General features: G+C 37.6%; 1 protein-coding gene and 2 pseudogenes across 3 annotated transcripts; all 3 read right to left on the bottom strand.

Moving 5' to 3' along the window:
- Positions 1-316: 316 nt before the first annotated feature.
- LOC116120078 lies at positions 317-3,317 on the bottom strand (annotated as a pseudogene).
- A 1,156-nt stretch (positions 3,318-4,473) lies between these two features.
- Positions 4,474-6,644, bottom strand: LOC116120077 (annotated as a pseudogene).
- Positions 6,645-23,585: 16,941 nt separating this feature from the next.
- LOC116120080 (WAT1-related protein At4g15540-like) lies at positions 23,586-25,749 on the bottom strand. 3 transcript variants are annotated; one of them, XM_031406018.1, is made up of 7 exons: positions 25,549-25,749; positions 25,387-25,452; positions 25,188-25,301; positions 24,567-24,795; positions 24,336-24,393; positions 24,091-24,238; positions 23,586-23,921 (listed from the first exon to the last, which is right to left on the bottom strand). In XM_031406018.1, exons 1-7 carry the CDS (start codon positions 25,722-25,724, stop codon positions 23,729-23,731), a joined length of 984 nt encoding a protein of 327 aa, XP_031261878.1. In that variant the 5' UTR covers positions 25,725-25,749; the 3' UTR covers positions 23,586-23,728. The 3 variants fall into 3 exon arrangements, with proteins under 3 accessions (XP_031261878.1, XP_031261879.1, XP_031261877.1); XM_031406019.1 differs by having other exon boundaries at positions 24,091-24,226; XM_031406017.1 differs by having other exon boundaries at positions 24,091-24,242; positions 24,336-24,494; positions 25,549-25,748.
- Between the last annotated feature and the right edge of the window lie 649 nt (positions 25,750-26,398).

The raw sequence follows: 26,398 nt of genomic DNA, 5'->3' as shown, positions 1-26,398 counted from the left end.
ATTCAGGAACCCATGTTGGATCCCTTTACTCTTTTTTTTTTTTTTTAAGTTCTATATAAAAAGTAAAAGGTTGATATTGTGAGATATAGATGAAGAGTATATAGTTAAGAAGCTATAAGATGTGGAGTGAAAATATAAATATAAAGGTTATATGGGAAGACAAAACACATTGAATTAGATGTAACATTTCATAAGGGATATGTTTGCAGAGAAGCAACCTAAGATCAGAACTCTCTGCTTCTAAATTCTGTGTTTACATTTTCTCATAATATATTAATCACAAATGTGAATATTGCATTCAACAAATCTCCCCTTCTTCACGCAAAAGTTCTATATTTGCATGCTTTATTTTGCAGGAGAGGAACATTTTGAGAGGATGACTTAAAGCTACAAATTTTATTGTCATCCACCATAAGCTTCTCTTGTGCTTGGCCCCAAATCACAGCATAAAAGCCAAGAGCTATTGTAGCTGCTCCAACCAAACTGCAAAATCATTCAAATAATACAACCATATTCTTCTCTTGTCATATTTAACACTCTTTAAAGAATTACTACATAAATATGCATAGAGAATTAAATAAATTATACCTTCCAAGATAAATGTTATCCCCCAGGAATGCAACTCCAGACACAATTGCAATGACCATTCCAAGTGGCTTAAACATGGAAACATAGACTGGTCCCTTCTTCTTTAATGCCCATGTATGAAGTACGGATCGAAGTGATAACGCAAAAGCTGCCTAGAGATTAAGTAGCAGCATCCAGTTAGTTCAATTTTTAACAAACCGTTTTAAACGTGGAACAGAAGCACAAATCCTAGCTACAATTAAGCAAAGGTTCTTCTCCACTCTTACCGAATACCCAATTGCCATCAAATTGATATTAGGCTTCAGTCTCCAAGCATTTGCATCTTTCTCTGCTACCAGGGAGACTATGGCAGACAGAATGCTTACAAAGATGCGGCAAATGAGTGTTACCATCAGCTCGGCGGGGTAGTCCCTAATAATCCATGTCTGAATATTTGGAAAGTAAAACAACATATTTGGTTAATTCCCTTGGACTGGTGCTTGAACTTTGAATATTTTAAATAGGTGTACCTGGACAATGTAGTACGATGCCAGAATAACACTGTGAAGTGCGAGAAAAAAGCCTCCTAGAACCCAATTTGATTGAGATGATAGCATAAATTCCTTAAGTAACTTATTACTTGATGGAGCAACTTTAATGGGCAAACCTTTGTATAGAGTCACAATTAGTGCCCCTGTCATCAAAACCAAAGTTCCAATGGACTTGGCTTGACTGCTTTGAACTCTTAAGTCCAGGTTTTCCATCCTGAAAACTTCCAATATTTGATATTAGTCCAGTTAATAATTAATTATTAAAAATATTGGAAGTTTTAATTCATAATATAGATCCATTATTAAAATGTTATACACATTGAATGGAAAATAATTTACCTATTGGACATTTGCCGAAGAAGCTAAGGTAGTAGTTTGTCCTATCTAATTGGAAAATGGCATTTGTTCATCAAGGAAAATCTGGAAAGCCTATTTGGTGGAGCCGGAGGTTTCTTCGGCAGGACAAGGTGTTTTCATCTGACACAGAATTATTTGGTTGAGTGTCCATTTTTATTTCACCACTGCGTTGAATTTGTCCCTGTCTCTTTTACTGATATTTTACGAAATTTCAACCTTTGTTTTGACAGTTTTGAGTATTGATGGACATTAACGTGTGTGCTAATGTTAATGACCCATATCTTGGTGATTGAAGGGGAAAGTTACCAACCAATTATAAATTTTGATAATCAACTTGACATTGGTTAACGAACCAACTTGTCTTTTATTAGAAAAGTCTTCCATACTGGGCAGGTGAATTGATGAATGCATGTTATGTAGCATCATCCAAGAATCGCATAATTAGTGTTTTTTTTAAGATATTGATTACATTATTAGAATTTTATAGCTTCATGCAGGAATAAACCCTGACAGGAGAGATTTGAATAGAGAAGGAGGAGAGCACTGGAGATTATGGCAAGTATGAAGGTAAAGCCTGGAGTTATACGATCATAGCCGATGCCAGAGTTGGAGAGCTATACTCTATCCCAATATAGTGAAACATCTGCCCGCAGCAACTACAAGAACAAACTCATAATTAACACACAAATACGCATGTTCCTGTAATGAGATTACAATATTATGATTGTTAACATCCTGTGTTAATTAAGAAACCTGTACCTGAGCAGACCAAGGATGAAGATTCTATATACTATGGACCACGTGAGCTGGGGACGACTTCTTGTCTGCTAAATGAGAAGAAAGGTAAAGAAACTATAAGATGTTGTATGTGAGCTAGAATTGAGTTGAAGAAGATAAGTACTTGCCTATAGAAGATGAAGGAACAAGGAACAAGGAAGAAGTGGCAAGGATATTAGAGTAGACAACAAGGAAAGTGACTCATGCCACCGCTATGGCTGCCTTAGTGAGGTGTGTTTAAACCTACATCCAAGAACTCTAACATCACAATAACTTCTGTTACACTTGGACTCCAATTTATTGCTCTTGTGAGGGACGAGCGAGTGGTATGTGATGCTCTTGTGCCAACAACCAAGCACTCCGCAATGGGGAAGTGTTTCAATCCCAGAGATTATGGGAAAGTTTGTGCCATACCTTATAGACATGGATGCTTAAAATGGTTTGCTGATAATACAACTTAATGTCGGTAAGATGAAGACAATTTGCTACAAATTATTATTTTTTTTCCCTATTTTGGAGAACTTTCGTTATCTCTTGAAGTAGGGTATGTACTTGTTTATTTGACCATTTCGAATTTTCTTAAGAATGAAAAAAGTACTTCCAAAACTTAAATATTGAGATTGAGAGTTCATTTTCTGTTACAAATGGAGGTAATGCAGAGGTCAACCTTATGGGCCAGTCACGATATGCACTAGCAGAACATTATCAAATGCCTCTGTCATTTTAATAGCTTGTAAATGTATGTTTTAAATTACAACCGCACATTTAGCAGCTTTTGATTAGACAACTTGCAAAACAAAGACACTTAACCTTTTAGATATCTAAGGTCATAATCAATATATACATGCATTATTGAGCACAACAACCCAGAGACGAAAATTTCTAGAATACAACAGTATACCACCCTCTAGTGAATTTTCATCTCTGAAATTTCTCTTAGCTTTATCTTTAAATCAGTTGCGATTGGTGGTTATTAAATGAATAAAATACTTAGCATATACATGAATTGTCTTGCAGTACCAAATAGGCAATAACACTGTGGTACCCAGAAACTGAAAAAATCATTGCATTAGGTATTTAGATTATTCTGGTACAAAGGAGGCAATGGAACAGGCAAACCTTTGTTGGGCTTGGGTTTCCTCGTATAGAGGATAACCCAAAATCCTAAAGTTAAAAAAATAAACAAAAAAAAAAAAAAAAAAAAAGAGGTACAGCTTGTTTTAGTTGATTTTTGAGTGGGTGAACAGTCAGAAAACATGGATACTGTTCACCGATTAAAAATAAGTAGAAGTGAGAGAGAGGCAGTGACACTAGCTTATTCCAATGACGATCCAACGGTGAATCTTGCTTCGTTTTGGCTCAAATATCAGAGCGTTGTTATTGACGGCAACATTTTCACATCCAACAGTCAGTTTTGTGATAACCATTTTTTTTTTTGGAGTTTTACCTCTAGAAAGACAATCAAATCAAAGGTTGAGTTGCAGAATTTTCAGTCCGTTTGTCCTTCTTCAACCTGACGATCGGAATGTCATTACTAGTTTGATTTACTTGATTTTTTGTCAAAGCGCAGAAGACGTTTGACTCTTCAATCTGGACGGTTGGTTTTCATTTTTTATGGCTGAGTTTATAGTTATACAACCTGCATTTCCAGTGTTTTGCTGGTGATTTTATTCTTATCTTTTCGTAACTTTTTTATATATTTCACTTTGTTAGAGTTGTGATAAATCTCTAAATTTTGTGTGAAATATTATTAGTGATTTGTGGTTGTTATAAACACTTTTTTTATTATAGTGGATTTAAGTGGATTATTCGATCCCATGGTTTTTTAATCTCTTCAAATCAAAGAAGTTTTTCCACGTAAAATTGTTTGTATCTTTTGTGGGTTAATTGTTGTTTTTCAAGCATATTTGCTTAAGGTTTTGTTCCTCATAAATTCATTTAAATAGGAAGTATTTTATTAGTGCATTATTTCCTTTCAACCTTATCATACTAGCACAATATAATTGTGCTAGTATAATTCTTGATACGCAGAATGATGTTATCCAGTTATAGATTAGCTATCATAATGAAGAAAAGAGAAGAAAGTAAAACTAATTTTCCAACTCTTAAGTTTACAATTACAGGTACACTTACTTTCTTGACCATAACCCAGAAATTATTTTGCAGCTAAGTAATTACTTTGATTAGGCTTTAGCATTATGTTCACTTCTGTGCAAAATAATTATATCTCCATGCTTCTGTTTTCCAGGAGAGGGGTGTTAGGAGATGATGACTTCGAGCTATTGATTCCTTTGCCATCAACCATCTTTTCCTCTTGGGCTTGGCCCCAAAGCACAGAATAAAATCCAAAAGCAATTATGGAAGCTCCAATAATACTGCACAGAAATAAAAATCCAACAATCTTATGGTTACTCCTTCCCGTCAAAAAACAAAATTCAACTGTGACGTAGTTACGAGAAAGCAACTGATTCACCTTTATGTTTTATATTTCTTTTCTTTTCTTTATACCTAGTAGCTCTTGGTTCAAGTTTTCTTATTTCTTGTTAAACCAGTAAGAAGCATTTTGATGATCAGATAGAATTTATTGCTAAAGGTGGAGTTTCAGTCCATATAGTTTAGCCTAAGGATTCCTAGCCAAATGCAAAGTTAATTGTTGTTAATGCACAGAACACCCATCTGAGAAATATCAAGTATACAATTATACCTTCCAAGATAAACGAGTATCCCCAAGAATAGTAACCCCCATTACAACTGCAATGATTATTCCAACTGGCTTAAACATGGAAACATAGACAGGTCCCTTCTTATGACATGCCCACGTGTGCACAAGATTTCGAAGTGCTACTCCAAAAACTGCCTAGATATTAAACAGCAGATCAAGTCATTACAACATTGAGAAGATCTTGGATAATAAGAGACAATGCTACAATTACAAGAAATGTACATAAGCTCCTCTCTATATATACTTACCGAATACAAAATAGCTATCAACTCCATGTCTGCCCTTAGAGTCCAAGAATTTGGGTTTCTCTCTAGAATTAGAGCAAGTATGGCAGTTTGAAATGTTGCAAAGACGCAACCAATGAAAGTTGCCATTAGCTCTTCAGGGTATTCCTTAACAATAGAGGTCTAAATATGATAAAAGAGTTCCTTTCAGGTCAACATTATAGTAGGTAATACTGTTATTGAGAGCATAAATAGCTATTTTGATGATGTGATAAATATTACCTGAACTATGTACAACAATGATACGAGAAAGCTACCAGCTGCAAGGAGAAGACCTCCAATCACCCAATTTTTTTGTGGTGACAGAAATTCATTATTTAAATCACTCGGAGATGAACTACGCAATTATTGCTGGGCCATTGTACAAAGTCACATTTAATGCCCCTGCAATTAATACCATGGTGCCGATAGACTTGCCTAGACTGCTTTTACCTCTCAAGTCTAGCTTTTCCATTCTGAAGGCATGCCATAAGATCATATTGTACTTTCAGAATTAAAAAAACTATAAGAATTTGTAGTAATTTCATAAAACGCAATCTCAGCTTGAAGTTTTTAATCATAGATCAAAAATTAATGTTGCATTATTTATGCTATTGCTGCGTGAGCGAGAACCGAGGAAATTGTTGTACCATTGATGAGAAAGATAGGATCTCTACAGAAGTCAGAGATACAATGTCCTTGTAATTAAGTAAATCAGGTCTATCTTCTTTCTAATTTGAAATGTGAACCTAATATTTGCTTCAATTCCATCTAAACTGAAGGACTTTCTCAGATTCGACATGGTATTAGAAGTTTCAAGATATATAGCCAAGTCCTAACTGGTAATATTGGTTAGCTCTCGAATAAGAAAAGAGAGAAGAAACCGACCTAGAAATTATGGCCACAATGAATATAAAAGCTCAATAATTGCAGAGGCCAAAGTTGGAGAGCTATATGCTATCCCTGTAAACAAACAAGTTTGCACACTGCAGCTACAAACCCACCAACCCAAAGAAATCAATCAAGATTCACAAGCACTATTTCTTGTCTTAATGGATTTAATAAATTAGTACCTGAACATGCCAAGAAGAAAGATTCTACAGATGATAGACACTTTGAGTGGAGAAGGACTTCTATTCCTGCATAGTCAAAGAAAGTTTGAAGCTCAAGTCTTGCTACTTTTTTGAATCAATGAGTCCAAGTGAACTGAAAGAGAGAGTTACTTACTTACCAGTAAAAGATGAGAAAAGATGGAAGAAGAACAAAGGTGACTGAAAAGACATTGGAGTAAACAACAAGCACAAAGTTACTCATGCCTTTGCTCATAGCTGCTTTAGTTAGAGTACTTAAGCCCACATCCAAGCACTCCACTACCACCATCACTGCCGTTACTCCAACACCCAACATTTTTATTTCTCTCTCTTTCTTAACGAAGCAATTGCTTCTCTTGAGTGGTTTTGTTCCCCTGAGAGATAGGAAACGAGAAAGAATATAAAGGAAAGCGCAGTTGGTCAATTTTCTAGCTTTGTCATTTGTGCTCGTGAAAAAAAAAAAAAAAAAAAAAAATATATATATATATATATACACTTTTTTTTTTTTTTTGTCTAATAATACATTATTGCATCCACCAACTATTAATCAAATCCAAAGGAAAATGTTATGCCTAAAAATCAGGGTTGACGTAGGTTTAAGTCAACATAGACCAATCAGAATTCAGAAAGATGTTTTGCCGTCCAGGTACTGCCATGTTGCCCAAGGACTAAAGAAGACAGGTTGTCATCAACTTGGTAGGTGAGGGTATGGCTAATAAGTGGCTGGGAGTCACCCACTTGTCCAAGCCCTACGCGATTTAAGGATATCACCGTGCAGCCAGCCAATGAGAAGCAGAGTAGGAACTGTACGACACCTACCCGCGGGCAGACCCATAATCATTACCTAAAAACCTCTTACTATAAATAGAGGGCTCCTCTCTATTTTTCGGGATTCTAGTTCTGATAACAAAAACACTTTCTCTCTCTCTCTCTCTCTCTCTCTCTCTCTCTCTCTCTCTCTCTCTCTCTCTATTTCTGCCCTCTTAGATCGCTGCATGCGACTTGATTGTACTCTTTCATAAATAAAAATACGGTGGACGTAGGATTCGCTTTGAGCATCCGAACCACTTTAAAATTCGTCTCCCTTTCATTTGTTTCATTTTCCAATTCACGTGTAATTTCTAAGTCCGCTTAGCACTTTACACGTGCGAATAGTTGGTGTCAAAATCCAGCATCAATAGTTTAGCGCTAGAAGGAGGGCACTGATTTAGTATCCGTTCTTCATCAGGAATCTCTGATCAATCGAGTCTGTTCGCCAGCAAATGGCCCGTGGTTTCAAAACCGAGCGAGCTAGCCCCAGCAACGAGGAGGTCTCCCAGGTACAAGATGTCAAGATGACACTTCTCCCGAAGTGCCCCCGATTCAGCATAATACCACGGTGGACATTCCTTCAAGCTCACAACTCGACCCAGCTGTGATGGATTACCTAGAGAGGTTCAACAATACTCTCCAAATGGTTAACCGAAGGTTAGACTATTTGGATCAAGTCGTACCACCCGAGTCTGACAAGGCGGTGCTATCGCCAAAAACGTATGTAGGTCGCGTAAAGCATAGAAGCGGGTGATTGCCCATGCTGCGTGAACTACAGCGCGAAAAGGCAAGGGAAAACAAGTGGTAGATAGTGGGCTGAAGGGCTCCAAGGGACAAGCGAATATTGGTCACGAAACAGGTAAAATACCTACGACTTTGCGACTTGGCGACATGTCGCATCATGAACTATCCCACGCCACATCACATGGGCACCCCCACAAGAGTGCACGACAGGGAAACCCCCAGCAACTGCGGGTCGGTTCTAACCACTGCGGAGGTCGGGCCAACTCCCCGAACCTTTCATTGCCTTCACACAGCTCCAATCAGCGTGTGTCAAGATATGCCAGAGCTTCTAGCCGAGGCAAGGAAGAGTTCGATTTGTGGTCTTTCCTTAACCGTAATTGTGAGGGTCGAACCCACGTTGCGGAAAGCAATCCTCAGGTAGCTCCGCTGACTCAAATTGAGGAGTTACAGTGAACTCTGGATCAGCTTAGAGCTCAGCAAAACGAGTATGGGCAGGTCACAGAGGCGTCTCCCTTCTCTCCAGCAGTGTTAGCTGCTCCTCTCCCGTCAAGATTTAGAATGCCCAATATGCGAGCATTCGATGGGAATTCTGATCCGCAGGATCACCTCTATGAGTTTAACAACCTTATAAAGCTTGATCAAGTTTCCAACTTGGCCAAGTGTCGTTGTTTGGCAGTGACCCTGACTGCCCATTCTAAACGCTGGTTTAGATCGCTTCCGCTAGGATCTATTAACTCGTGGAAGTAGATGAGCTCGTTATTCTTGAGATACTTCTAGGCGAACAAGAAGTTCTCAATGCCGTTGAGCTATCTGAGCAACATATGGTAGGAAAATAATGAATCCATCCAGTCCTACATTGACAGGTTCCACAGGGGGCTGCACCAGGTGGCTTACACACCTGAAGAATTTATTCGGACTCTCATTATTGTCGAAGTCCGCCCGTAGACCGACCTGTGGAAGAAGCTACAATTCGAGGATGAAATTTCCCTCACCTGCTTCTATGACCTTACGGAGAAGTATCTCCGAATAAAGAATTTTGTGGCCACTCTCAATCGCCACGACCCCGATCCTTCGACCAGTGCTCCCAACCAAGGGGAGGATAGTAAAAAAGCTGATGGCAGGTGGGCTAGCGATGATCAACGGAAGGGAAAGAAGTAGTAGTTTGAGCCCAAGAAATCCTATGCCTAGGTTCCTCGTCGTAATCGCGAAAAGAATCAGTATACTCTTCTAAACGCATCAGTATCGGCTATTCTGGACAAGTTAGAAGAGGTGGACCTACTCGGAGAGCCGATGCCCATGAACAATCCCTCTTCAGCGGAAAACAATAAGAAATATTACCGTTATCATTGGGATAATGGACACCACACTGATGAGTGTCGGACTCTCAAGCAAGCAATTGAAGACCTTATCAAGCAGGGCCACTTCAAGGAGTATGTTGATGGTTCCACTCCCGTTCGGGAGAAGAATCAAGAGGAACAGGGGAAGAAATGTCGTGGTCGTAAGGGTCTCTACTTCGTGAGGATCATCTTTGGAGGATTGCACCTCGCGAGGAATTATTGAGGTGCCCAATAAAGGTACATTTGGGAAGCTCGCCATGACCCCGTGAGTGTGATAGGCACAGCATCGTGACCCGCTAAGGTTCATAGAGAAGAAAAGATCACCTTCTCAGAGAAAGACGCGGTGCGACTGCATCATCCCCATGAGGATACACTTGTTGTAGTAGGTGCCCTAGAGCCAATCAATTATTGTGGCATTGACTCTTTACAATAATGTTTATTAATCAATAAAGGCATTATCTGCTATATCATGTAAACCATAGTTGTATGTATTGATATATGTCCTTAGAATGGTAGAACCGTGACGACGGTATCAAGTGTTTCAAATCTTAATGGTGAGAACCCTATAAGCACATATGGTGGCCATTCTAGAAACATCTGCAGCCCTAGTATTATTCTGAAGTAAGGGCACAAATAATACGGTAAGACTATCATGGTGTTGAATGACCCTGTCGAAAAGCAGTGACTGATCTCACTTATTAAGGTTGTTTGGTGACAACCTGGTGCAACACATGGGTGCTTGTTGTAGGCAAGTTCATTGGACTAACCCACTAGAGGATTCCATATGGATGGTAACCCTAGTGTCTATGGAACAAATTCTCTAACGAATGGTGGTGCATGTGATCCTTAGACTTGAGATCACCAGAGCGTCTTGTGCACCGATTGGTGTAGTTTGACACTAGCCCAACACAGTTCTATTAAGAGTTGTCAATACAGTTGTGATTGGCTACATCAAGGAGTGTATCAAGACTATGGTGGATCGACAGAGGATTCATCACTCCCGGGTACAGGAGAAGTTATTTCATGGCGCAATTCAGTGAATGACAATGACACTAAAACTGTGGCCACAGTGGGATTGAGTTGTTACTCATTCCAGTTTATTATTCTAGTCATTGGTCTAGTAATTGAATATATACATATCGAGAGGAACTAAGGTTGACACTATTTCTATGCCTTGGTCTCAAAAAGATAACAGTTGATGAAAGAATTGAATTGTACGATAACCATATCGTTGACAGGTAGCTACTTCGCTGAATCCGAATCTATCGGGTGGCCATGATGTCATGCTAGGGGCCAATCTTGGTCTGTGTGTGATGAGACGATTAATTGGTATTAATCGCGATACTGCACACTACCGATATGATGAGGAGCCTACGGGTCACACACATAGAAGATAATTTAAGAATCCGTTTGTGAGAAGGGCATTTTCGTCTTTTTAGGCGAAAGGGTATTTTGGTAATCTCACAATGCAATTAAATTTGTTGAGGTTGTTGCCTTTATTTAATTTGATAGTAAAATTAAATAAGTAAGATTATATTAAAATATGTGTACGCATATATTTAAATGAATTATTGTTATTGTTAAATGTTAATATATATATATTAATTGAATTTAATTGATATATATATAATTCAAATAAAAATATCTAAATGGGGCTGTTTGGGTTGGTGCCTAAGCCTATTCCTAAGTGGAATAGGGTTTCAAGGGTTTCACATGCACTATATTAGTGCATGTGTTCTATGAATTAAATAACACTTTTTCATTAAGTCAATTTATATATTCATTGATTGAAAAGCTCCAGCCTCTTTCTCTCTACCCCACGCCACTTTATTTTGATTGAATCAAATTTATTTGATTCTTGTTCTTGATTCTGGAGGCTAAAGAGGATCTAGCAAATCCCTTTTTAGCTCTTTGGGTTATCTTCGTGTGGACTACCACTGGTTTGATTCTACTTTGAATCGATAGCGAACCCAGTCAGACAAATTCGAAGAAGCTTCCAAACGTGTGTATGAACTCTTATCTTTACTCTGATCGTTCATATTACTGTAGAATATTTGATTTAACATATTATTTGTAATATCTGTATCCTGATCTTGGCTTGAAATGGAATCGATCGCTGTTTTATTTTTGTTTTCCGCTGCCATGGGTTAGATTGTTTCCTAACAGCATTCATCATCGCATCTGAAATAGGTCGGTGTGAAGTCCACAGGATGTTAGTGGACAATGGCAGCACTGTGAACATCCTATTTCAGCGAGCTTTTGAGGAGATGCAATTGGACAAGGCAGATCTGAAGCTTGCCTCTATCCCTCTCTATGGTTTTACTAGGGATCGTCTGATTCCCAAAGGAACAATCGCACTTCCCATTACTTTAGGTGAGACCAACAAAGTGACCAAGATGATAGAGTTCTTAGTAGCAGACTGTCCGTTCGCTTTTAATGGCATTTTGGGACAACTTCTACTACGAAGTTTCAAGGCCGTCACCTCCATTTATCATCTGAAGATTAAAGTTCCCACTCCGACGAGGTGTGGGGAAATGAAAGAGTCTCAGAGTGAATCTTGTGACTGCTATGTAAGGGCAGTGTAGATGGCTTGCAAAGGGAAAGGGATGCCGATGGGCATTCCTAATCAAGCAATGACGATCAGTAGGATCGAGCCATAGCCGGGTCCAGTGGAAGATTACATAGATCCTCGTGTTTAGGAGGAGTATTCCCATAATGGGTCAGTTGAGTCTTTGTTGGAGGTATCTGTCAACTAGAATGACTCGATGCGAGTATTAAAAATCGGGAGTAATCTCAGCTCGCAGCAGATTTAACGAGCTTCCTCTCATAGCATATTTAACGAGCTTCCTCAGACAGAATATCGATTTTTTTGCATGGACTCGTGCTAAAATGGTCGGGATTAGCCTGAATATAATATGTCATGCACTTAACATTGATAGTGCAGTCAAGCCAGTTCGCCAGAAGAGAAGAGCCAAGACCCGAAGCGCTCTGCTGCCCTTAAAGTTGAGGTGGATAAACTCCTCTCAAAGGGGTTCATTCGGGAAGCTCATTACCCGAGTTGGGTCGCCAATCCGGTTTTGGTGAAGAAACCCGACAGCAAGTAGGGAACTTGCGTTGATTTCTCTGACCTCAATAAATCTTGTCCAAATGACAGTTTCCCTTTGCTCAGGATTGATCAACTTGTGGACGCCACCTTTGGGCATAAGTTGTTGAGCTTCATGGACGCCTACTTAGGGTATAATCAAATCCCGATGTATAAGCCTAACGAGGAGTATATCTCGTACATCACAGATTGGGGACTGTACTGTTATAAGGTCATGCCCTTTGGTCTGAAGAACGCTGGGGCAACCTACCAGCGTTTGGTTATCTGTATGTTTTTCGAGCAAATCGGGAAATCAATGGAAGTCTATGTCAATGACATGTTGGTTACGTCGCATGTCACTTCAGATCACATAGCACATCTCACTGAGATGTTTGACGTACTCTGAAGGTATAGAATGAAGCTTAATCCTCTCAAGTGTTCATTCGGAGTATCCTTTGGAAAATTCTTGGGGTATATGGCTAACCACTGGGGGATTGAAATCAACCCCAAAAAGATCCGAGCTCTCCTAGATATGACAAGTCCTGCAAATTGAAAGCAAGTTTAGAGCTTGAATGGGAAGATAACGACTCTCAGTCGCTTCATATCAAGAGCAACAGATCATTGATTGTTGTTCTTTAATATACTCAAGGCCAACAAGAAGTTCGAATGGACTCCGGAATGTGAGCAAGCCTTCTAAAGCATAAAAGATCATCTCGGAAAGCCGCCTCTTCTATCCAAGACTCTTTCGAAAGGGATTTTATCTATCTACCTGTCCGTCTCCCAGTATGCGGTCAGCACAGCTCTCATCCTAGAAGAGGGCAAAGTTCAGTTGCTAGTGTATTATACGAGCAAGCAGCTTTTGGATGCCAAAACATGATATCCAGAGATGGAACGATTAGCCTACGCCCTGTTGATCGCTTCCAAGAAGCTGCAACCCTACTTCTATGCCCATTCCATCCATGTTCTGACCAATTACCCACTCAGACAAGTTCTTCAGAAGCTGGAGGCTTCGGGTAAGTTGCTTAAATGGGGTATGGAATTAACCAAATTTGATCTGCATTACAGACCGAAGACAGTAGTCAAAGGGCAGGTAGTTGCTGATTTTATTTCGGAGTTCTCTTATTAGCCAGATCGAGAGCCTAAACAGATAGCTAGCGAAGTTGTCCAGGAAACTTTTCAGACTTATCGACTTGGAACCTCTACATTGATAGGCCTTCGAACAGAAGAAGAGCCGGAGCTGGTCTTTTACTCCTTAGTCCTGAAGGGACTCAGATTCATGGAATCCTTCGGTTCAGATTCAAAGCTACGAATAATGAGGCCGAATATGAAGCAGACTAGCAAGAGAAATGAGGTTGAAAATAATCGACATCTATAGCGACTCCCAACTAGTTGTTAATCAGATCCTAGGAGAATATCAAGCCAAAGAAGAGAATATAATCAACTATCTGAGGAAAGCTAAGGTTGTGCTCGAGCCTTTCAAGCATATTAGTCAAATTCCGAGAGACAGCAACTCTGTTGTGGATGCTTTGGCAAAAATAGCCTTCTCAATGGACTCCGATGTCCCAGACAGCATTCCAGTTCGATACATCGAGGTTCCCAGCATCAGCTCACCTGAGCAAGCCGTAGCTACGATCGAATCTACTTTCTGGATGACTCTAATTATTCAGTATCTCCAGGATGGGACTCTGCCCAGTGATAAAATTGAGGCAATAATCCTGCGAACTAGAGTTGCTCGTTACACACTTATCAGGAATCAGCTGTACAAGCAAGGGTTTAGCACTTCCCTCCTCCGATGTGTAACCGATAGTGAAGCAGACTACATCATATGGCAGATACATGAAAGGATCTGCAGTAATTACACTGCCACACGATCTCTTGCCAATAAGATTACATGTTAGGGATATTATTGGCCCCTACTTCAGGAGGACGCCTTCAACTTTGTGCAGAAGTGTGACAAGTGCCAGAGGTTCGCGAATGTTCCACGAGCTTTTTCCCACCAGCTAACGACAATGACCAGTCCCTGGCCATTCTCTATGTGGGGAATTGATCTCATCAGTCCCATGCCAACCGATAAAGAGGGCATCAAGTATGCAATGGTCGCAGTGGATTATTTCACTAAGTGGGTCGAAGTTGGGCCTTTGGCCGCGATCACTACCAAAAAGCTCAAAGACTTTGTCTTCAAAAATATAATATGCCGCTAGGGGATTCCTCATACACTCATCTCTGATAATGGGAAACAGTTCGACAATGAGGAATTCAAGTAGTTTTGTGACGAGCTGGGGAGTCATAAAAAGTTTGCCTCAATAGCAAGACCATAAGCCAATAGTCAGGTTGAAGCTGTCAACAAGACTATTAAGCACACGTTGTAGGCCAAGCTTGGCGCAACTAAAGGCAATTGAGCTGATGACCTCCCAGAAGTCCTATGGGCATATAGGACAACTCCGAGAACCTCTACTTTAGAAACACCCTTCTCGTTAGCGTATGGCTGCAAGGCGATGATCCTAGTGGAAGTAGGAGCTGATTCACTTCGGAGGAAATTTTTTAACGAGGCAGACAATGAAACACTCTTGCGTGCGAGTCTGGACATGGTTGAAGAACACCGTGACAAAGCTCGGTTAAGGATAGCTTCTTACCAGCAGCGGGCAAAAAGATTATTCGACTCCAAAGTCAAGAGAATGGACTTTCAGATTGGAAACCTGGTTATGAAAGAAGTCATTCTCGGCATAAGGGAACCTTGTGCGAAGGTATTGGGACCCAACTGGGAAAGTCTATACCGTATCACAAAAGTAATACGACCTGAGACGTATCACCTTAAAAGGCTCAACGGTTTCGAAGTGCCACGAGCTTGAAATGCTGAACATCTTCGCCCTTATTATAAGTAATTCCGAACTCGCTTACAGCTTTGATTATTTCTTTGAACTTGTAAAATTTTCTTTCTTGTAAGTATTATGAATAAGATTGTTCTATTTCTTCTCAAAGAAAAACTTATATCGTGATCTCAAGTCTTTTGTTAATAATTTTGTTATTTGTAACATTTTGCAAGTTTAATGGTTAAATAAGTCATATTTGTCTTGCGAAGTGCTTAAATTACAAATGTACTATCGTAAGTGACTAGTTCCTTTTATATATTAAAAAAGTATGTACAAGGGGCAACAAGAAATTGTAAAAGTTAAAAGTTGAGGGAACTACAAGGATAGAAAGAGAACGGTCATTAGTCTTCATTTCCAGGACTTCCAGGTGCGATCTCCTGATCCTTTGGACGATCATCAGCCTCCTGATCATCCACCCAATCTTCGGGAATGCTAAGCTGATCATCTTCCGGAGGAGGTTCTTGTTCCTCCTATTGCTCGACCTCTTCAGCTTGAAGCATGGAAACAAGATGGACTAGTATTCGTTCGGAAGGTCAAAGATGTCCATCTCTGGGTTCCTCAGCTGCAAGTTGTAAATGGCCTGTATTGCCCAGTGAGCAGTCGTACTCTCAAGCTCGATGTTTTGTTACTTCATCTCCTCTGTCAATAAAGCAATTGGCCCCTAAGACAGCTTGAGGTCTGCCTCCATCGCCTTCTTCTGCTTCTCAGAGTTCTCCCCCAGCTGAGCTCGACTCTCCTCCGCTGACTTAGCGCGATTAGTGCTCACCTTTAGCTCTTTCTCTCTCTTGCTCAACTCTTTGGTGAGTTTTTCCACCATCCGTTGGAGCTCCTTGTTGTCCCCGTCTCTCTTCTTGGGCTCGACCTTCTAAAAGTCTGTAGGCCAAAGTGTATAATCTCTCTCTACTAGGTACTGATCTGCCTAAATGCAAGCCGCTTTAGCCTCCGCATCCATGGCCGCGAGGTCTTGCTTTAGCTTGGCATTCTCCTCCTTCAGTTCATGGGGATTGCCAACAGAGTCCACATTGATCTTCTGCTAGGCCACGGTCAGGGTGAGCAAGGACTGCATGGGAAAAGAGACAAAAGTCAGTTTCCTTTTCTCAAAATCATAAAGAGCTATGAAAGTTCTCAAAGGGAACATGCCGTTTTACTTGACTGTGCAATTGGAGCGCCGTAGCACATTAGGTCGGTAGGTCAGGAAGCCACAAACTCCTCGAAGGCTGTGGCAAGCTGGCATTCCAGCATGGTGTACATTACCGGCTGCAAGTGTTTTGGCAGTTGCCCTAAGAAATCTAGCATAGAGGGGTCTGGCCCTGAGGGGGCAAGTATATCCTCAACCTGTTGCTTACCTACTCTCTTCTAAGCAGTCGTGGTTGCTCCCGCTCCCTTGCGTGAGCTCCCGGGGGTTGCCCAAGTGCTAGGGGGTACTCCCAAGCGAGTGACGGGGTAGGGTTGAGTTCTCTTCGGTAGCACCCCAAAGCCTTCTGGCTCCAACTCCGTTTCCTCCTCGGCGGTCAACTGTTTCCTTTTCTTGGTCTTGTCACCCATGGTTTTCTGCTTCATGGCACGAGCAGCCACGGGCCAAGAAGCTTCTACGTGTCACTCCATGGGTGGTTGCCCTGTGGCGCTAATCCGTACCTTTCATGCGGCGGTGACGTTGGGGGTCACCTCGACTGGCTCAATCGGGTTGACCCAAGGGAATACAAATCCCCTAGCCCTTGTCGGTGGCTTTGGAACCCTTGGTAGCATGGTCGCTGTGTGCCGTGAAAAGGTGTTAGCAAAAAAGTCATCTTTGGCCCAAGGCTAAAAGATCTTCTGGATACGAAGATATTTACGGGCTAGAGCTTCTAAAGATGCCTCGGGGCTAAAAAATCCATACTTTCGCAGTTTGGTAGTGGTCATGAGCAGTTTTACGTGCGACTTTGATCGGGTAAATGACCGAACACCTCAGTACAACTGAGATCTGCTTGAGCCGACAACTTGGTCGTCTTGTTCTCTGCGAAAAAGAAAAAATCCCATTAGTCTTAACTACCAAAAGAGAGTTAAAGGGAAGGATAGTTAGTTTGGAAATTATAAAGGAAAAACTTACCTGGCTCCCTAAATTTACAAGCACCATCATACTTGAAGAAGAAATATTTGGTGTCATAAGCCCCAACGTTGCTGGGGTAACCAAATATCTCTCCCTCGATCGTAGATCACTTCAAGAGGTAGAAGGAATCTCTGTCCTTGCTTTTCTTTAAGTAGTAGGTGCATGCGTGTTCCAACGCTGTTAACTCGCCGAGTTCGTGTTCGCGACATGCAATATACATAGCAATCGCTATCATATACGTGTTTGGCATCAATTGGAATGGCGCGACCTCGAAGTGGTCGATGATCCATCTAATGAAGGGGTGAAAAGGTATTGTCGCCCTGCATTTAAAGATTGCCTCTAAGATCACAGCCATTCCCTCTAGAGGGTCCCAAGCGGTATGTGACCTATGTTGGTAGACGTTTACGTTGATCACAAACTAGTCTACCATCTTTTGAATCTCATCCGCAGTGGCTACTGATAGCATCGCTTATGCGGGATGTGTTGAGGTGCTCAAGGGCTACGAGCTGGTTCCTTTGGTTGCTCTCATATCCGAAGCATCCATTGCTCCTAAAGTCTGAAAAGGTGCGACAGGTAGAGATGACTCAGTCTCTGTACACAGTGTTTCGTACAACGACTTAAAAGAGTAAGAAAAACCCTAATTTTCCTTCCTTAACTCCTAAAAACCCTAAATGTCCTTGAGAACTAGTTCCCAAGGATTTGTGCCCTAGGTTTTCGATTCTTAAAGGAGTTCCTTTTTGAACACCACCCCAGAATATGCATCATGTAAGTTTACCAAGTGTTCAAACCCACCATTGCTATTAAAGAACCGAGGTTTTTAACAGGATTGAAAAGAAGAAAAGGAAGAGTTTTCCTTACCTCCTGGTTGCTAGGAACGAACGCTCTATCGTAACAGCGAGTGCGCATCAACTGGAAGACGGATGAACTAGTTTCTTGAGTACGAAAACTCTGTTTTTCTCTCTGAAGAGTCGAGTTCTGTGAAAATTCTGAAGTGGGCTTAAGGTTTTATAGGGAAAAAGGCGATGCTTGGTTTCCTTTGCAAGTGACGTTTGGGCAGGACGCGTTCCCAATCGTTGGATGCGACCACGTGTCGTCAATCCTCGTAAAGAGTAACCTTCACGCTTCGTGAAGATCAATCGACGTTTCCCTCCGTTAGAGAAACCAAACGTCGGCGTGGTTATCTTCACCGCATTGAATGCACCCTCATCCACATTTAATGATTTAAAAGAGAATATCATTTCAGCATGACTTGCATTTAATGCTCATGGCTGACACTTATTGCGCAAAGACACGTCTGTTAGATAAATCTTACTTTATTGAACAGGCCAACTATCAAGCGTAGCGGATAACATCTGAAGAGGTCATTCGAGTGAAACACTCTTCTCTGTGTATTGAGCTCGAAGCAAAGTGACTTGCAATTTTTGGAAAAAAAAATACTCTAAGTGTTTTCAGGTTGCGAGCGATGGGCAAAGTTCCAAGTACGTTGGTATAGCACTGAGCAGAATCCGATCCCAGGTCACTGGACCTTTAAGGGACGATCACCTCAGGGCGCTTGTATAATTAGTAAAGCTTTGCATCGCAACCTCCACCCAGTTCGCTGGTCAAGTTAAATCATGAGCTTTGTGTTATTTCAGCCGTCCTCCACTTGTAGCTCGAGCAAGCAATCCTCGGGATGAGCCAAATCATAGTATAATCATGAGGTTCTCAAAGTTCAAGCCTTGAACTTTAAGAACTAGGGGACTTCTGTTATGCCTAAAAAATCAAGGCTGACATAGGCTTACTTCAGTGTAGACCAATCAGAATTCAGGAAGGCATTTGTCGTCCAAGCGTGCCACGTCGCCCAAGGGCTAAAGAAGCCAGGCTGTCATCAACTTGGCAGGTGAAGCTATGGCTAGTGAGTGGTTGGGAGTCACCCACTTGCCCAAGCCCTGCGCAATTTAAGGATATCTATCGTGCAACCAGCCAATGGGAAGTAGGGTAGGAACTGTACGGCACCTACCCGCGGACAGACTTATAATCATTACCTAAAAACCTCTTACTATAAATAGAGGGCTCCTCTCTATTTTTCAAGATTATAGTTCTGATAACAAAAACACCCTCTCTCTCCCTTTCTGTATTTCTGTCCTCTTACATCGCTACATGCGACCTAATTATACTCTTTCATAAATAAAAAGACGATGGATGTAGGATTCACTTTGAGCATCCAAACCACTTTAAAAATAGTCTCCCTTTCATTTGTTGCATTTTCCAGTTCACATGTAATTTCTAAGTCCGCTTAGCATTTTGCACATGCGAATGGTTGGTATCAAAATCCAGCATCACTAGAATCTAATTTTACGTATCGGCTGAGTAACGTTGTTCTGTTCGTTTCTGGATCATGTCTCAGTGGAAGTCCAAATAAATTAGTTAATAGTTGGGTTTGACCCAAAATAACCACTTTAATATATATTTTTTATTCTTACTTTTTTTTCAAGAAGTCACATTTCTTTAATTAGCAAAAGTACCTCCTAGGGGTGAGCACGGGTAGCGGGTAGAACCGAAACCTGTGGGTAGAACCGGAATCAGAACCTACCCGGAACCGACACTGTACGGGTAGGTTTCGGTTCCATTTTATTGGAACCAACACTATACGGTTCCGGTTTCGGTTTCGGTTCTGATTCTTATGTGTGGAGGAATCGGAACCTAAAAAAAGAACCTGAAACGGGTACCCGGTTTGGAACCTGTAGTGAGTACCCAATTTAAAACCTGTTTGGAACCAATTTTTGGAACCTGGTTTGCAATGAAATATTTGTGAATAATGGAGGGTTTCATTATTTTACATATAAAAAGATTTAAAATAGAAAAAGTTAAATTTTTAGAATAACCAAATTAAGTAAATATACAATTATACTTATTATATATAAACTACACCATATTAAAAACTTTAATATATTAATATTAAAATTTTGATTAATTAAGTATATAATTAGAATTAGGATCCAATTAAAAGTGTTTTAATGTTTTTAAAAGAATTATTTTTGAATAAAATAGTATATTTGATTGAATAATAATATATTTAATTATTTACTTCAATTATCAAGTTATAAGTATATCTATAGTAAATTAACAATTAATTAATTATATATGGTAAACTGATAAACATTAATAAATTTAATTACTAGTTAAATATCATACTTAATCAATTATAACATTACATTATAGTTAAATGATTACTTAATTAATTATAATTTTATAACATTACTTAATTGATTTATAGCATTACATTAATTGATTACTACTTAATTAATTGACTTATAACATTCAGTATATTACTTAATTAAATAATTAGAAATTTAATTAATTATAGCATTACATTATAGATTTATAGTATAATTACTTAATCAATTATAACATTCTATTATAAACATTAGTACAATACTTAATTAAATAGTTAAAAATTTAATTAATTATAATATTACATGATAGATTTATAATATGATTATTTAATTCATTATAACATTACATTATAGTATGATCACATAATTAATTATAACATTACGTAATTAAATGATTACTTAATTGATTATGATGTTATATTATAAACATTAGTAATTACTAATTTACTACATAAACATTAGCACAATACTTAATTAAATGATTAGAAATTTAATTAATTATAACATTACATTATAAATTTATTGTACGATTACTTAATTAATTATAACATTACATTATAATTAAATGATTACTTAATTAATTATAACATTCTATTATAAACAAATTAATTATAATATTATATTAAAGATTTATAGTACGATTACTTAATTAATTATAATATTTCATTATAGTATGATTACATAATTAATTATAAAATTATATAATTAGATAATTATTTAATTGATTATGACATTATATTATAAACATTAATTATAAACAAATGATTACTTAATTAAATGATTAAAAATTTAATTTATTAAGCATTAAATTATAGTTAAATAATTACTTAATTAAATTATAACATTATTACATTACATTATATTATGATCACTTAATTAATTATAACATTACATAGTTAAATGATTACTTAATTAGTTATAAATTTATAATATTACATTATAAATATTAGTAATTTACTACATTATTACATTACTTAATTAAATGATTAAAAATTTAATTAATTATAACATTACATTATAGATTTATAGTATGATCACTTAATCATTTGTAACATTCTATTCTAAACATTAGTACATTAATTAAATGATTAGAAATTTAATTAATTACAATATTAAATTATAGATTTATAATATGATTACTTAATTCATTATAACATTACATTATAGTATGATCACATAATTAATTATAATATTACATAATTAAATGATTACTTAATTGATTATGACATTATATTATAAACATTAGTAATTTACTACATAAACATTAGCACAATATTTAATTAAATGATTAAAAATTTATTTAATTATAACATATTAATATTACATTATAAATTTATAGTACAATTACTTAATTAATTGTAACATTAAATTATAAACAAATGATTACTTAATTAAATTATTACGTAATTAATTATAATATTACATAATTAAATGATTACTTAAGTAGTTATAAATTTATAATATTACATTATAAACATTAACAATTTACTACATTATTACATTACTTAATTAAATGATTAAAAATTTAATTAATTATAACATTACATTATAGATTTATATTATAATTACTCAATTAATTATAACATTTCACTATAAACATTAGTACATTAATTAAATGATTAGAAATTTAATTAATTACAATATTAAATTATAGATTTATAGTATGATTACTTAATTCATTATAATATTACATTATAATATGATTACATAATTAATTATAACATTACATAATTAAAAGATTACTTAATTGATTATGACATTATATTATAAATACTAGTAATTTACACAATACTTAATTAAATGATTAGAATTTTAATTAATTATAATATTACATTATAAATTTATAGTATAATTACTTAATTAATTATAACATTCTATTATAAATATAATTAGTACAATACTTAATTAAATGATTAGAAATTTAATTAATTATAATAATACATTATAGTTAAATAGTATATTACTTAATTAATTATAACATTACATAATTACATAATTAATTAAAACATTACTATATTACATTATAAACATTAATAATTTATAACACTAAATTTACTACATTAATATTTAGTAGTGGGAGAATCAAAGAAGTTGGTGACAGTTTCTAACTTTCTAAATTGTTGTTTGTTTGAATGATTTTGGTGAAATTATTTGATATGAATTGTGATGAATAATTGTTTGTGTTTTGCTTTTGATTGAGGAATTTTATGTGAATTGTGATGAATTGATTGAATTCAAGTGTTGCTTAGAGATTAGAAGATTTATGAGTTACATTGGACACAAATGAATGAATAATCAAAATTTGTTAGGGGTGTATTTGTAAACTTTTAAGGTATTTTTATCATTTTTTAAACTAATAGGGGGTAATTGATTTTTACAGAGTACCCGGGAAATGAACCAAAACCTACATTTTAGGTTTCGGTTCCTTGAATTTAAGAACCTGTACTGTGCAGTTCCAATTCATTTTTTTGAGAACCTGCACTGTATAGTTTCGGTTCCCCCGAAAAATACAGGGTACCTGGAACCTGTGCAGTTCTAATTCATTTTTTTGAGAACCTGCACTGTATAGTTTCGGTTCCCCCGAAAAATACAGGGTATCTGGAATCGGTCACCCCCTAGTACCTCCTCCATCCAACACTTAGCATTGGTCGATTAAAATCAGTTCCCTAGCTCTAAAAATTGAAACCATAATTACTCCAATCTCTTTGCTGCAAATGAAAATCACATCTTGATTGATAATCTCGCTTCATTTCCAGGACACCCCTTATTTATTCTTATGGTTGTTTGGTGTTTCCGATGTTGTCTATGGTGGTGGGGTGGTTCCTGCAGTTGTGAGGGGTGGAGTGATTTCCGTGGAAATTGTGAATTTTGATTTTTGTGGTTCCAGCAGCTGTGAGGGTTGACTGGTGTGTCTCTGTGAGGGTGGGGTGATTTTGGTGGTTGTCGGAGTGAATGTCTATGGTGGTGTGGTGGCCTGTGACGGCTGTGGTGATGTGCAGATTAGAATTGAAAATTTAATGGTTAAAATTGGTAAAGTTCCAATTTGGTTGGATATGGAGACTATTGGCGGGTAGAACCCTGATAGTTTACCAGGATGGCAATTTGTTCTTTTGCGTAAAATAGGGTGGGAAAATTGTAACTTTGTCTGCACAACTCATGACCAAATGCCTCTGGTTCATTCCTAGCTTATAGCTATATAGATAGATGATTCTACCACATCAGGCCATCCACCGGTTTTTAGTGAAATTTCTATCTCGTTTACAATCATACATACACGTACTTCATTGAGCATAGTGACTTAGAACCTATTTCTCCATCAGGGCCTCAGCATTATGTTAACTTCTGGGTAAAAATTTTGTACTTCCGTGCTTTTGTTTTGCAGAAGAGGGACTGTTGAGGAGGATGGCTTCAAGTTATTGATTCCTTTGTCATCAATCATCTTTTCTTCTTGGCCTTGGCCCCAAATCAGAGAATAAAACCCAAAAGCAATAATAGCAGCTCCCAGAACGCTGCACATAAGTAAAAATTGAACCATATTATAGCTAAACCATCCCTTCAAAATGAAAGAAAAATATTTATTAGAATATGACTAACCTATGTGGTACGATATTTTAGCTCTTATTTGTTTTTCCATTTAATAACACACCCATCTCATAAAATTCATATAGAAAATTATACCTTCCGAGATAAAGAGTATCCCCAAGAAAAGTGACCCCCATTGCAACAGCGATGACTACTGAAAGCGGCTTAAACATGGAAACGTATAGAGCTCCCTTCTTATGGCATGCCCATGTGTGCACAAGACCTCGAAGTGCTGCACTAAAAACTGCCTACATTTAAACATTATTACAATATTGAGAACTGATAAAAAGGGGAAATGCTACAAGTCCTAGGAATGTACATAAACTCCTCTTTACACTTACTGAGAACGCAATAGCCAGCAACTCCAAGTCTGGCCTTAGTTTCCAAGCATTTGGGTTTCTTTCAACCATTAGAGCGAGTATGGCAGATTGAAAGGTCACAAAGACGCAACAAATGAATGTTACCGTCAGCTCTTCAGGGAATTCCTTTATAACAGAGGTCTAGATATTGAAAAACAGTTAAATTTTCAGGAAGCCATTAACAGTTATTATAGATATTCTGATAAAGATTACCTGAACAATGTACAATATTGACAGGGAACAGCTACCAGATGCAAGGAGAATACCTCCAATCACCCATTCTTTATGCGGAGATAAAAAATTATTATGTAAATTCAGAGATAAAGTACTCGTAATTGCTGGGCCATTGTACAAAGTCACAGTTAATGCCCCTGCAATTGATACCAAGGTGCCAATAGACTTGGCTAGACTGCTTTTAACTCTCAAATCTAGCTTTTCCATTCTGAAGGCACACCATAAAATCATAATGAACTTTTAAACAGCATAAGACTTCATAATAAATTTCAGAAATCCTAATCGTAACTTGAATTTTTTACATATAAATCTAATCTACTGCTATATATTAATTGATAGAATAAGTCAACAATTTGGGCTGGACGATGGGTCTTTCATAGGCTTGGGTAGAATCCTCTTTGGAAAATCGGCTTGCCAAGAGAGGGTCTTCAAACCTTTATAACCCACATGCCCACCCTTTTCGCTTTAAATGGGGGATCCTAACATTTGCTGGGGCTAAGTTGATTTCAATTCTCGCTGAAAGTTCTCTTTTGTATATATATATAAACCTGAAATTTAAGCTAGCTAGTAATTAAAAATAAAGAATAGAGAAGAACTCACCTGGAAATTATGACAAGAATAAATGTAAAAGCAGGGGTAATATTAACAAGTGCTGAGGCTAAGGTTGGAGAGCTATATCCAATCCCGCTAAACAGGCAAGTCTGAGAAAAACAGCTACAAATCCACCGAAAATTTAAACGAAAGATATAGAAATCCACAAGTAAAATTTATTATCTTAATTGAGTTAAAGAAGTAGTACCTAAACAGCCCAAGAAGAAAGATTTTACAGATAATGGACAATGTGAGTGGAGGGCGACTTCTGTTCCTGTGGGGTAAAAGAAAAGATGAAGGTGCAGTCTTGCTAGTTAATTACTATGTTCAATCATTAGTGCCAAATTGTGAATGAATGGGAGTTAACTACCTGTACAAGATGAGACAACACGGAAGAAGAATAAAGATTGTCCCGAAGGCATTATAGTAAACAACAAACACGAAGTTACTCATGCCTTTGTTCAATGCTGCTTTAGTTAGAGTACTCAACCCCACTTCCAAACACTCAATTGCCAACATCGCTGCTGTTATTCCAGCACCCAACATTTTATCTCTCTCTTTCTTTCTTTGCAGAACTGTGCTGTTTCGTAGAGATGGTCAATATATATAGATGGGACAGTTGTTTCTTTCACTTATTTGAGGTTGCCTGAGAAATGGGAAAGGATAAAGAAGATAAGAGTGAACTATTGCACCCATCCAACAACGACAAATGTAAGGAAGAACGTAGCTGCGGGCCCTCAATGCTTGCTGAGTTGAGTCATGCTGTGTTTGGACTTTAGATTCTACTATATATTATAAACACTTTTTCCCACCCAAGGTTTGTCTTAATGACACTTTCCCATCCAAAAAATTTCAAAATACTATTTTTCTACGCAAAGTTAATATTTCGTTACTATTTAAAGCCGATTTTGGCCAATTCCAATGATAAAATTTCTCTCCGTCACCACCATTTGAACCTTTGGTATCCTCTCTACAAAACCTCTTTTATTTTGACATTTGATTTTTTGTTGATTGTCAGTCATCGCAAAACTAAAGTTTCTTATTCTTAACTGATTTTCGGTTGATTTTGACAGCGAATATTTAATCTATTACTATAATTTGATTCATCAGGTTCTACTATAAAAAACCTTTCTTATTTTGTCTCTTGATAACTCATCGAATATCGACTGAGAAAATTAAATATATTTTAAGTATTAATAAATTATAAATTTTGATTAAAA

This window comes from Pistacia vera, unplaced genomic scaffold (genome assembly GCF_008641045.1).
Source record: "Pistacia vera cultivar Batoury unplaced genomic scaffold, PisVer_v2 Contig922, whole genome shotgun sequence".
Lineage (NCBI taxonomy): Eukaryota > Viridiplantae > Streptophyta > Magnoliopsida > Sapindales > Anacardiaceae > Pistacia > Pistacia vera.
This window is presented reverse-complemented; position numbering and strand designations above follow the sequence as displayed.